Source organism: Malania oleifera, chromosome 6 (assembly GCF_029873635.1).
Source record: "Malania oleifera isolate guangnan ecotype guangnan chromosome 6, ASM2987363v1, whole genome shotgun sequence".
NCBI classification, from domain to species: Eukaryota; Viridiplantae; Streptophyta; class Magnoliopsida; order Santalales; family Ximeniaceae; genus Malania; species Malania oleifera.
Genome location: NC_080422.1, coordinates 76,769,430 through 76,784,283, shown reverse-complemented (window position 1 = coordinate 76,784,283; position 14,854 = coordinate 76,769,430). Strand labels below are relative to the sequence as shown.

Genomic DNA, 14,854 nt, shown 5'->3' with positions numbered 1-14,854 from the left:
TCTTCCTGATGGCTCTATTGAGCAACTTAAGACTCAATTGGTTGCCAAGGGGTACACAGAAACATATGGCATTGATTACTTTGAAACCTGCTCTTATGTTGCTCGACTAAATTCTATTCATCTATTGATCTCATCAGTAGTTAACTTTGATTGGCCTTTATACCAATTGGATGTGAAGAATGCTTTTTTATATGGATATTTGTAGGAAGAGGTATACATGGAGCAACCTTCAAGGTATGTTGATCAAGGGGAGGATGGTAAAGTATGTAGGTTGCCTAAGGCCATTTATGGTCTTAAGTAGTCTCCTCATGCTTGGTTTGACAAGTTTAGAGTGGTGATCTGCACATTTGGCTTTATTTAGTGCTACTTTGATCATTTGGTGTTTGTTGGCAAAAAGGAGAAAGAAGTGGTACTTGTGGTTTATGTTGATGATATCATCATTACTGGTAGCGATCAGAGTGGGATTGAAAATGTTAAGCGGTGGCTTCAAACTAAATTTCAAATCAAGAACTTGGGGCACTCTACATTACTTTCTAGATATTGGGATTGTACAATGTAGGAAAGGGTTGAATCTATCCCAACGAAGATATACCTTGGACTTGCTAAATGAGTATGGTTTATCGAGAGCTAAACCAATTGATACTCTTATGGATCCTAACATGAAGTAGTCCAGGGATGTCGGATCGAAATTTGACAACAAACGTCGATATAGGAAATTGGTTGGTCAGTTGATCTACTTGAATGTCAATAGACCTGACATATCTTTTGCAGTAGAGGTGGTGAGTCAATTTATGGAAAATTCCAAACAACCACATTGGGATGTTGTTTGTACGATTTTGTGCTATCTCAAAGGCTTTTCCGGTAAAGGTTTGATATATAAATGCAATAAAATTGTGAGATCATGGGATACTCTAATATAGATTGGGTTGGCTTTATTGATGATTGAATTTCTAAGCACACTTGTGGGAGGTAATCATGTTACCTAGCATAGCAAGAAACAAACTACTGTAGCAAGATCTAGTGCTAGAGCAGAATATGAAGCTATGGCTCATACTGTGAGCGAGCTTATGTGGTTGAAGTCTCTCATGTCAAAGATGGGATTCTTGGCAACGAAGCTGATAGATATATTTTGTGATAACCAAGTTGCCATTTATATCATGAGAGGACAAAGCACATTAAAGTTGATTGACATTTTGTAAAGGATGCTGCATTAAAGAAGGTAGTGAAGATTCCGTTTGTGAAATCTATGTATCAGTTAGAAGGAAATATGTTATTTTAGTAATTAGGTTGTGTGAATGAGGGTACATGGAGCTGTACGTAACTGCTTAGGAAAAACTTCCAATTGTTTCTTTCTCCTCCTCCTCCTCATCTTCTCTTCATCTCTAACTGTGAGTTCTATATTTTTTCTTTGGTTCAATTTATTTCAGATTGACAACAATTAATATTCCAAACCTAGTGAAAAAATTCTTAATGAATTCAAGAATTTAAAGATCTCAGTTTCATACTTGATTAGAATAACAATTTTCATCACAGGTAGTGTTTGAAAATAAATTGAACTTAAAGGTAGTGTTCGAGAGCATGAATTTCAGGCCTTGGATTTGGATTTGGATTTGTATGTGGATTTGAAAGAAGTTCAATACAATTTTATACAACATTTTGTTCAAATCCAAATCACATTCTCCCAAATGTAGGGAAAGGGAATTTGGAATGACTTGTAAAAGTTAACGTTAGACTGACATAAATAGTTCTATGCCATAAAAGCCAATCAGTCAGCTAAAACATTTTGTAACTTTCAATATTATATTTAGGTAAGTTAATTATTCAGGTCATAAAAATATTATCTCTGCTGCATGAACAAGTCCATAGAATCTAAGTTGAGAAGATATGTATGCGCTTTTTTTTTTCCCTAATAACAAAAGAACTTTATTGATAGAACAAGAATGTACAAACAGGAGAATAAGACATCTCCTTTCAAAACTCTGGGTTACCCCAGAAAAATTAAAAATGAAAAACCAAAAAGAACACTTGAAACAACCCGAAATAATCAGCATGCCTTATCAATTCAACAAGGAAAGCCAATCATGCTGAATATCCGGAAAACACATCCCCCTGAAGTTCCTATTACCCACAGACCAAAGAGAAGCCAAATGGTGAATCTTCTCCCATTCCAGCTAAAAACATAACTTTTTCCCTGAAAAAATGCACGTTTTGTTCCATCTACAAACCCCAATATACAGAAAATAAGGCACAATTCCATAACACCTTACCCTCCTTTTTCCTACCAAAACCAGCAAAATGAATTGCCAAAAACTCCTCCGCTGTCTTTGGATTAACTCAGCATTCCCCAAAACAATTAAATAGTTTGTTCCAAATCCTCCAGGCGAAACCACAATGTAAGAAAAGAAGCAGAGCAGTTTCAAAGCAATGGAGGTTATCTATTTGGGTGCCTCACACACTGCCATCTTACAACCAGATCACACAAATGGGATGGAGGTGATCTATTTTCTTAAAGAATCACCACTTACGTTATGTTTGGTTTGCAGCATGAAATGGGATAGGAATGAAATATGTGTTCTATAAAAAATAATAGTTTGGGAAACAAAATTGATGTTATTCAAAGCAACCAACCTGTTAATCCAATCAAAATGGGACACCTTAGGACTAGATATTCCCATGGTGAGATTTGGAGAAATTATTCCTTATCTATTCCATGTTTGTAATGAAAAAATTTTCCATGACCATTTGCCTCACTATTTTATTCCTATGGCATATGCTACTCCGTTCCTCTTCTATTCCGTTTTGCGAACCAAATATGACAGTGATGATAATGCTTAAACCCATCAATTATTATTATTATTATTATTATTATTATTATTATTATTATTATTTACTAACAACTCTGCTTTCTTTTTTAAGGTTGGGCTGTTGTTGTTTGCATTTTTTAAGAGAACAAATTGTTAAACTCCCACTGAAATACTAGTTCTAAAGTTTTCAATGATTCCCAATGTGTTTAAAACAAAACCCTGACTACTTATTGCATCATATTGACATAAAATGATTTTTCCAAAAAAGTAATGACAATTATTACAATTCAAATAAAATGAATAAACCTCTTTACAATTAATCTATCACATCAGGGTTAAGTATGTTTCTATAGGGAGGGTCTGAGAAGAAACCTGTAACTAACAAAAGAGCACCATTGCAACTGCAAAGCAGAGCCGGGATTAATCCGCGTATAGGACGAAATATCCATGGAGCTCCTACAGCCAAAATAGCATAACCTGCCTAGAATTGAAGAAATTGACACTTTATGTCCTTTGTGAAAAAAGAAGTTATACTTGCCATATGCCAATTGACTGGGAATAACATAGTTTGCATAATTGTGTAACAAACATTACATTTTTAGGGAATAAATTATACTTGCCAATAGAAAACAGTAAACAATACTCCCGAGAATGCTTGTGGACTTCCGATGACCAAATAAAGGAGCCTCATGCAATATATCAAGAAACCTAGGACAACATAGATGGTGATTCAGCAAACTAAAGTCTACAATTTAAAGCAAACCCCGCAAAGGGTCAATTAATTTCAATGAGAAGAAGTAAAACGTTCAACACAAGGTCCAGACTAATGCTGCAGAGTAACAATGACATGATCAGCATAATTTTTTCTTAAGAAGCAAGGTAGTAGAGGGCACATTAGCATGGCATTGATTTTATACATGTTTTATGGAGAAGTCTTCCTTGCAAGCCTTTAATTCCATGGATTCAATTGTTTTGGGCCATAATGTCCATAAAATTTTTTATGTATTCATGACTAAAAATTGTAGAATTTCATGATAAGTAGAAGCATAACGAACATAACGGCTCCAGCAATTCAATGAGGTTTCTTCAAACCAGCTGATCACAAATTACGAATGATTCCAACTTTAAAGCAGCAAAAGAGTGAATATTTGCAGTTTTTAACAATATTTTCCCCAGAATTGCAGAGCGAAACGAGGCAATTTCAAGCGAACAATCTGAAATTGAATTTCAAAACTCAAATAAAAGCAAATGCTTGTTTTTACATTATAAAAACTGGTCAAAATTATCCATAAAACAAGTTTAGTGAGAGAAAGAAATGAATCATACATGGTGTTTTCTTCGGGAGATGTAGAGTGCGCAGAGGAGTGCCTGTCGGTGGACATATTTCAGCTCCAGGGTTCTTGAGTTTCCGAAGTAGGGCTGGGCTGGAGCCAATTCGAGACTTTGTGCGTGTTAAGAACTGCAGATGAAAAACCGTTCGGAGTCCTGACATGCATAAACTTCAGGAATGTTCACGCAGTTTTTTAACCAAAATATTGCAATTTAATGAGAAATATCTCAAAATACTATTATTACAAAAATATTTATAAATGAATGATAGTTACGAATAATTATAAAAATATTTATAAATAAATGATATTTATGTGAACAAATTTGATTAAAATTAATTTTATGTGAGACATGAACTGAGTTTATAATTTTTCATAATTTTGGGCGCATCAATTTTAGGTTTTAAATTGAATTTGTATGAATTTGAATAAAATATAATATAAAATTATATTATTAAATCTAATATAAATTGAAATTTAATGCCCAAAGCTATTTCAAAGGGCAAACACCTTTTCATGTTTGTCCTTAAAAATTAAGATTTCCACAACACTCCTTATTAATATTTATTATTCCACTTGTATGTGTGGCATTATCTCACTAGATGGAATGGTAAAAGTTTTTCACTTTCATTGAAACCTCGTCACCTTTGTTCGTCCTTTTCATCTTTGCGTGCCACCATCATTTTTCATTCTCTCTCTCTCTCTCTCTCTCTCTCTCTCTCTCCATGTGTGTGTGTGTGCGCGCGCGCGTGCGCACTAATGCATGAATAGCAATACCACAAACTTGGTGACTTTCTTTATCACTCCCACCATTGTGCAATCTTTTAGATTCCGTTCCTCATTATCTATAATCATGATTAATACCAATAATAATTTAGTGCATACAATTGTCGTAACATTGGCCAGACATATAGCTCAAGTGAGCTAGGCATCCCCCTGTCTCTCTACATAACTGTTGGAATTGGTGTGATCCCATAAGGGGGTGAATTGGGTTTTAAAACATTTTTCGCTAATTTAAACAATTACGCCGATTCATCACAGTTCATATCTCATTTAATATTGAAAACGTGTATGTACCACGATTAAGTTATTAATGTGTGTATACATACACGTGTACTGCATATCTCATTTAAATTAGTTTTGTGTGCATGTAAGATGGTTATAACAAAACATGTACAAGCATACTCATACTGAAATTTAAGTGCAAGAATTTAAATAAGATAGAGAGAGAATGACAAATAGATTTGTTAACGAGGTTCAGCCAATACTGCCTACATCCCCGCCTTGGGCACACCTCCCAAGGATTCCACTATACCTGCTCACTAAACTAAATGGAGCAAAAGCCTTTTACATCCTCTCTTTTACGGGGCGAGGAAAACCTTAACTCAATTATTAGGCTAAGTCAAACTAGTCTCACTTACGGGGCTGAGACTCCTCAGTTCAATTCCGGGTTGAATCGAACTGGTCTCACTTACGAGGTTGAGACTCCCCAGTTCAATTCCGAGTTGAACCCAACCGTTACAATAAAACCATTTTTGTACATGAAAATGCTTGTGAAGAATACAAGCAAAAATGTATACAATGAGCTGAATAAAAATACGCACTCCAATGATATGAAATAATGCTCAGGGGTGTAAGAGCGCTTAACTATATTTAAACTCTAATAAAAAGTTTTCTCCAAAAAGATATTTCAGTAATAATATAGGAGAACGTAGGGTTTTGCTCTTTCAATGATTTTTGCACAAATAGAATGTGTATGAAAAATGAGTAATATGTTCTCCAACAAAGATTTATGCAAATGAGAAATACTTGGAGAATTTAGGCGTTAAACTCAAGAAAATATTTGTGCAACAAACAATTTTCTCCCAAAAATAATTATCAAAGAAACAATCAGGAAAAACCAAAGCTATACTCTTAAAAAGATTTTCAAAAATAAAGAATAAGTGAGAGTAAGCATGTAAAAATAAATGCCGAAAATAAATATGCTCTCTTCAAGAGTAATTTCGAAATGAAAGAGTGGAAGAGAGTTAGAGAGTTTTGTATAAAAATTTGGCCCCAAAAGAATGATTTAAACAATAAAAAACATTTTGGGGGAACTTTGATTAACAATGGATTAGAGAGGAAATTTGGGTTAATCAAAGTTACTAATTTGGAGTAATGAGGGGGTATTTATAGAGTTTGAGAAAATTATGACCATTGGGGACACGGAGATCATTTTAGAAAAAGATTAATGATGTTTAATTAAAAATAACCTCGTTTAACCATGGTAAAAAATTCACCAACCCGAGAGGCTCAGTCGACCGAACACGAGGTTCGGTTGACCAAGTGACTGAGTTCGGTCAACCAGGCGAAATTTGAGCTGAAAGTTCAGTCGACCGGACTTTGTTTCCCAAGTGCGATTTTTCTTTTCTTCGCAGTTTAGTCGATTAAGAGCTTTTGAACTGAGTAGTTCGGTCGACTGGAGCGTTGAGTTCTCACACATGGGAACTCGGTCGACCAGGACATTGGCTTACGTTTTGGGCTCGGTCGACCACACGGTCAAAGTGTTGACTCAAAGGGAGTTCGGTTGATCAGGAGAGAATGAACTGGCAAGTTTCGTCGACCAGGCAATGGTCAAACTGTTGAGCCGGCACCGGTTCGATCGACCGAGTGATATTGTAATTGTACTTGATCATATAGTCTTTAAGTCCTGCAAGTTTCCATCGTTGTTTCCTTATGTGTGTGTTAAATTAATGGACTTGTTCACATGCTAAAAACACACATAAGAAACATGTGTTTTCTCTACATCAAAACAGGAGATCGGACTCAAAAAGTTAACAATAACTTCTCTCTTTTTGTTTGCAATATCCACTAATCTCTTTTACTTTAAAAATCTTTTTTTTTTTGTGTGGGACCCCACTATTCATAACATGGTTTTAAGGATTTGAATTGAATAGAGATGGTGGTTCACGAGTTTGAGTCCTAGTATGGATATATGCAAATGTGCTCTACGTGATTTTATATTTTATATTTTGAATAGCTTCAAACTTATTGATATAAAAAATGATTTTGAACTTCTTAATTGATGCAATTACTATTAGGTAAGCAAATAGTATTTGTTGACACTAGACTCAAGTGACTTGTTTTGGTTGCCAACTAGTTTGATAACATTTAAAAGCCAAGTGTAACTAATCAAACCATTGATTATTTTAACCCATCATTTTTATTTTAGAAAACTGAGTGAGAAGGACTTAAAACTTAAAGGTTGAAGATTCAAGCTAAGGAAGGCTCATTCAAAGGTTGGAGAAACCAAAACCCCAAGAAAACCAATGTAAATCTCTCATTCTCAAACTCTTTTAGCATGATTTCATGAGTTCAAAATATGCATCCATGATTGTATTACAAAACCTTTGAATGGCATGCTAAAGGTGAGGTTTTTATAGTTCTCTTTCATGTATGGGATAAAGCCGCAATATTTTTTTTTTTACAAATACTACATTAATATCTTTATTTTTAGGGTTTTATTGCATATGATGGTCTATTAAAGCATGTTCAAGGGTTTTTTTAATTCAAAGGTAGGCTAATCTAGGGTTTATGTGAAAATAATCTAAAAGCTAGGATTTTGAGGCCATGTGCATGTCTAGATTTGGAATAGGATGAGAATAACTAGAAAAAATAGAGAAAAACAGAGACAATCGATGGTCAAAGGCGCTAAAAAAAAAGAGGAGAGAAAGTTTGAAAGATTAAGATTTTTGCATGCATGGACACTAAGAGATTGGATAATAGGTCAAACAAGGTCCCTAGAGTTGAAATAGGTAGAAAAATGCAAGAAATGAGCTCGAAAAAACCCAAAATCTAGTCGTTGCCATGGTCACTAGTGATGGTCGGCCAAGAGATGTACATTCCCAATTTTGTGGGCTTTAGGTTGCTTTTTTTTGTCAAAAAATGCTCTTAGGGTCAAGAGGATAAAATTGGTAGGGATTTGGCATGAAACAGGAGAAAAAAACAAGGCCAAAACAAGCATTTTCCCATTCTAGATTTTTGACATTTTGCTAGCGATTCACTAGAGAAGACGACCTAAAAAGGCCTCATGTCGGTGCCTCTTCCCATGTGCCGCACACGTGTGGCTCTCCTAGACCAAACTAATGGATCGATAGACTGGTCCAGGCCAACTAACCAACTAAGGCCAACTGACCAACTAATCTATCCTATTTATTTATTTTTCTATTTATTTTATTTATTAATATATATAATTTTTAAAAATTAATAAAAAATATTTTTAAAGTACAAAATATTATGAAAAGATAGGAGGCTACCCCAAAAAAATCCTTTTTATTTTAAAAATATTTTCCTAATTTATTTTATTTTATTTATTATTTATTTTTCTTTTTCTTTTAATTGGGTTGTTCCTAATTTTTAAAATACTTTATTTTTTTAGATTTTTTTTTAAAATTTATGTCTAATAATTTTGAGGAACCCTTCTCAAACGTTTAGGGATTTTTAATTGGATTTCTATTCTTCTTACATATTTTTTATTTGTTTCCATTGTATTTTCTAGTGTTTTTTAACCTTTATAAATTGTTAAAATTTCATAAAAATTGTATAAAAAAAAAAGGGTTCTAGAGAGGTTTTTCTTATGTTTTTTAGGGTTTTGAAAGGGTTTTAAGTATATTTACATCCTAATTTGAGTATGAGAGTCATATATTATCAAATCCCGAGCCCCAATGGAACTTGATTCCTTGGTTTACGTGCTACATATTGTCTATATGTGAGTGCTAAAATGATGGGTTTATGACAAAAATGCAATGGGATTGTGCTTTTTGAATGTTTATTTGAATATTCATGTTAGTTTGAGTTGCATGCATGCTTTCAATGATATGTGTTGTCATTTTGTTATAATGCAATTAAATCGGTAGTGAAGTTGATGCTTGAACCCTTATTTAATACGGGAGTGATTTGAATGTGCTGAAAACCTGAAAATATTAAATATTAATCAATGAATCTGGAAATGGACGCCACAGGGAGACACAATAGCACTCCCTATTAGTTTTCTTATGGTGAGCAGAGCCTTGCATTCTAAATTGGAATACCTGAAAATGTAATGTAGAACAATATCTAAAGGCAAGGTAACTTATAAAAAGGGTGGGGGGGGGGGGGACAATAATGATGGATTGGTGATTAGATGAAGTTTAGTAAAAACCATTCATATAACAGGTGCATAAGGGGTGCTAGTAGCTTCCCCTCATATAAATGTACTCTCAAAGTTATAAGTTTAGTCCGTAGACCTTTGACCATCAGTTATTTGGACCTTAGGTATAGCTACCTGACCAAAACATCCCCAAAACACCAATTTCACCATTCAAGCTCGTAATCTATGCAAAGTGGTTCGAAGATCCACCCCAATTGAGAGCCTTCAAAACATTTTGATGACAACATTTGCCTAGGAGAATAAGATGTGTGTGTATTGAATGTTGAATTCCTAAGGCAACTTGTGCCTTGCTTGGGTGATGTGACACCCCGAACCCGCCAGGTGGGGGTCGGGGTGTTATAAGACCATTCATACGTCTCTGATATCATTCACGCAATAGAAATAATTTAACCTACCTCAAATAAAAGACTAGAGTATTATCTAAACATCCCAAAAAGTGCATCCATCTGTCCATATTACATCTCCAACATTTAAAACATAAACTGTACATATAATTGTTTTTACGACCACCCAAAATTACCAAAATTTTAATCCCTGCCCCAAAACTTTCTAAACTCGGTCACCTAAAAGACCTAAAAAATTGATAATTCGTTGGAGTGAGACATTTCTCAGTAAGGATGAAAAAAATTATAACAGTGTGTCACAAATGAGTTTTAGTAAATATAAAATACAATCATTTGTTAATCAACATCAATTGAGAAAATGTATGCCGACTATACTTACATATACATAACCAATATTTATAGCGAAAGTTCCCAAGGATTGGGGAGATTACACGCTTATACATGTAACGCCCCTTTGCTCTGATACCGTTTGTAACCTCACCCTTGAATTTGGCTGTGATTACAACTAATACTGATCAGAGCACTGACCTTACTCAGTAAGCCCTTGGGCGGAGAGTTTTACTTTGCCATAAATATTTATGCAATTAATTTCACACACATGTACTCACATATATCCAATATCATCATTTTCTAGAGATCCACGTATTCACGCGTGTACTCACGCCCACAGTAGACAATACATTTCAATCACATTCACACAGGATACTATACTCGTATTACACTTCTATACTTCACTTTCGGTGGTTCTCAAGGCATCCCTCCCCGTCGTTCCCTCTACGTATTGAGCATCCCTCCCCATCATTCTCAGCACGTACTTCACTTCTATCATGTTATACTTTCATATTGACCTATTTGTAGTAATTCAGTAAAACGACCTCCTCATGTCACTGCCAACGTTTGACCCCCTTTATATAAATGACACTATAATGATCTTCTCAAATTCTACCAACTTTATATTGCAATTTATATCAAGGACAATATAACGAACTTCTCAAGCCTACTAACGTTATATTGTGAAATATCTGAATAACCACACAAAACAAATCATCTAGACAAATCAATGCATTCACAACAATATTCACAACATCTCACACCAAACAAACCGTCCAAACCCATCAATGCATTTATAACATTATTCACAACCAATTTAATATGAAAAGTTAATCTCATGCCACACTGTTTTTCCTAAATATGATTTATATTCAAAAACCATCATTTTTCAACTGCCTAAACCATTCAAAAAAATCATACTTATATATATAAATTTACATACTCGAATTTAACCGGTTCAAAATTAATAAAAAAGCTTTTATAACTTATTCCCTTACCTGTTTTTCTGAAAACGACTTGAAACGAATGGGAAAACTGAAACCCTAGCCGCTTAAATTTGCCAAGGATTGATGACCTACGCACCGGGAAGAGGGAGAAGGGACCATGGAGCACCCGAAAGCTGCCAAGAGGGTTAGAGGAAGGAGAGAGAAGAGAGAGATTCAGAGTTGAGAGAGATAGAGAGAGAGAGAGAGAGAGAGAGAGAGGAGAGAGAGAGAGAGAGAATGGATTTTCCAAAAAAAAAAGGCCTAAGATCTATTTATAAGCGAGCTATCCCCGCAGAAAACCATTGACGGTTTTTCTGGTCACCCTGAAATTGTTGACGGAAAACCTGAGTTAGAGAATCTTGAAAGCCTTTTTAGAGGAAACCGTCGATGGTTTTGTTTGGGATTCCCCAAACCAACGACAATTTTGTCCTGTCCTTAATCGTTTTTTTTATTTTTCCTCTCCTTTATTTATTTCCCTTTTCTTTTATTTATTTTTATTTTATTTTCTTGATTCGGGTTATTACAGGTGATGTTTGTTTTGTGCCTAATATAAGCGATCCTACATTTAGTCACTAAGGCGACTAGGCTACAAGTGGTCCACCTAAGGAGACTTCCCATTGTAATTTTTTGGGATATTTCCTTAATTAGGCTATTGTCCCTATACTATTGGGTGATTTCCTTAATTAGGCTATTGTCACTGTACTACAAGGTATACTACATGGGGGTGCATAAACATGGTACAAGTAATAAATTAATAATGATTAAAATTGTTCCCAAAAGATTTTCCAAAGAATTATGCACAATATCCCTAGATATTAAAACTCCTAATATTTCCCATAGAATATCAGTTGTATTGCGCTAAATTTATCTTATAACTATTTCAGTAGCAGCAAAAAGAAAATTTACCATCATTTTGGCCCATTGAAGACCCTAAATCCACATTTCTACAAAAACTCTAGCCTCACATGTAGTATCCCAAAAATTTACTCTAATACCAAATGTAGTAACCCGAACCAGATAGGGTTCCTATAGCTCTGATACCAACTATAGTAACCCAAATATTATATAGCAAAAGACCTCAAATTCATTTATATCAAAGTACTTAAAATCTTTCATTTATTACAACAATATCTCTAATATCAAATTTAACAATCCTAAAATTTTAAACATTAAAAACATAACTAATTTAATATCTATTCTAAATAACTCTTCTATCTTACCCACGCTTCCGCTACGCTACTCTGATTTCGGCTATGCTCCTCAAGGTATCTGAAATGTAAGATAATAATTGGTTGAAACACCTTTCAGTAAGTAAGGACTAGATTATTATCAATGTATGACTAAAATGAGCTATGGTATAAAAATAATTAATTTAATAATTCAACTGTTGAAACTGCATTTATAAATAGAGAACCACATATATTTTCTATAATAAAAATTCTATTGTTGTAATGACCCCAAAAATTATATGCATGGAAGCGCTAAAAAAAATTAAAAAATAAAAAAAAATTAAATTAATTAATTAATAAGAATTATTAATTTAATAATAATAATATAACCTCCTGAAGCTTTAAATTGAAATCCAGAGACCCCCCCACGGAATGCTCTCTCTTTCTCCTCAAACTTAGCTTTAAATTGAAATCCAGAGACCCCCCCACGGAATGCTCTCTCTTTCTCCTCAAACTTTCTATCTCTCTCTCTCTCTCTCTCTCTCTCTCTCTCTCTCTCTCTCTCTCTCCCTCCAATTTCTAGAGGTTTGTAAGTCAAATAAAAAAACGAACATCATATCTAGGTCCTAACTCCGCTCCTCAACACTTTAATCGCAATGGATTTGTCGTTTGGATGTCGTAGGCACCACTCTAGGACTATGGTAAGGGGAATAAATTATGTCAAGTTTATTTTAAAAATATTCCTGATTAAATTTGAGTACATGAATTTAATTAGATTTATGCTAATTAAAATATGCCCAATTTAAATTGAATATGTGAAATTAATTATATTATGTTCAGATTTTATTTTAAAAATATGTCTGAGTTAAATTAAACAGCAGGGATTTGATTATATCAGATTTTTGGGGGATATTTTGGAATTAAATTAAACTGTAGGGATTTGATTATTTCAGATTATTGGGAATAATTTGGAATTAAATTAAGCGGCAAGGATTAGAGTATATCGGGTTTTCTTGGAATATAATGGAATTAAATTAAATAGATGAAATTAATCATATCCTTGTTTTCAGCAAAATATATTTTTCCCGTGTAGTTATTATATTATGGTTTATCAGTCAAATCGTGTGACATGAGAATAATTATTATTGTATGATTAAACAATATGGTTTTTATATAGTAATGAAATGACAGTTCAGACGGCTTTATGCGGAGTTCAGACGACTTATGCTGAGTTATGAAATGACAGTTTTATACAAAAATATAATATGACATATTTTATATAAATTAGTGAACATGTCAGATTTTATACAGACTTATGAAAATGAGATCATGTTATAGTTTTATTATATGAATTATATTATATGGTAGTAGAACCCTAATGGACTAGTTATGATTCAGAGCACAGTATCGTAGCTAGTATTACATGCAGTGCAATCACACTATCAGGAAAGTATAGGCGGACGACAATCGATTGACCCTTGAAGTGATGAATTGCATGAGCAAGTTACCCACTGGGTCCGGACCAGGTTGGGTGGACAATCGTATTATAGATATAATAGTTTTGACTTAGCCTGATAGGCGAGACATGACTAACTCCAGCCTTCAGGCTACACAACCCAATCATGGGTAATTATACATGATGTTAAATGATAGTTCCATTAGGGAAATTCTTTTATGCATATATATGTAGATTTATGAAAACATGATTATCTATTAAGTTAAAGTATGTTTGAGTAGAAAATATGTATTTAAAATTATATAAGGGTGAGTTATGGTACATAAATGCCTTTTTCAGTTAAAGTTAAATTAATGGTTATGTTTTGCTTATGTAAAAACTCATCTGTCACGTACTAATAATAATTTATTCCGTCTTATTGAGAGATGTCTCACTCCAATAATTTCAACATTTTAGAAAGTACCAAGAACCAAGCTCAGAGAGCTCAGGTGCGGGATTAGTTAGTGTTGTGTAGGTAAGTTTTGGTGAGACACTGATATGTGTATTTAGATATACTTTTGACTATTTGCATAACCAAACTCAACCAATTATGTACACTCATAATTACACACACACACACACACACACACACACACACACACACACACACACACATATATATATATATATATATATATATATTTAAATTGATGTATTCATAGTTACAAGATTATGTATATAAAGTTTCAAATTATAATATTAATTTTGTAATCAATTATATAGTTTAATTTTAAGAGGTAGTTGTAACAAATACTAATGATTATATACGTATCTATAAATTACGGATATACTTAATCAACGTATGTGCATGCATGCATATTAATTGGTGCAAATAAATGAATTCAATCGATTGTGTATACTCACAGTTGTATAATTACGTACACTCATACGTAAAACAAATCAATTATGTACATATAATTATATAAGTACTTGCATATTCAAATCAAACTATTAACATATTACGAAATTATGTTCATAAAAATCTGAATTATAAAACTCATTATGCAATTATGAATGTTAATTTCAAATGATATGTGTAAGTAATACTACAATTACATATTTATATAATCATGGAGATATTTAAATTGAATCAACAATGTAATTACATGCATACATGCATATTAATTGGTTTAGAAAACCAAACAAAATCAATTATATACACACATAATTGTGTCACTATATACATATTCAAATGGAATTGTCCATGAGA

The 14,854-nt window shown here is 33.5% G+C and overlaps 1 protein-coding gene across 2 annotated transcripts in view; it reads right to left on the bottom strand.

Annotated features, from left to right (window-relative positions):
* The window catches only part of LOC131157460 (protein FIP1), a 42,509-nt gene extending 38,166 nt beyond the window's left edge, over window positions 1-4,343 (bottom strand). Inside the window, exons 1-3 of one of the 2 annotated variants that reach the window (XM_058111637.1) lie at window positions 4,131-4,343; window positions 3,421-3,512; window positions 3,177-3,281 (exon numbers count right to left, since the gene is read on the bottom strand). In XM_058111637.1, the coding sequence (XP_057967620.1) occupies window positions 3,177-3,281; window positions 3,421-3,512; window positions 4,131-4,186 (253 nt within the window). In that variant the 5' untranslated portion in view covers window positions 4,187-4,343. The remainder of the gene's footprint in view (window positions 1-3,176; window positions 3,282-3,420; window positions 3,513-4,130) is intronic. The other variant, XM_058111638.1, reaches the window with a different exon arrangement.
* Between the last annotated feature and the right edge of the window lie 10,511 nt (window positions 4,344-14,854).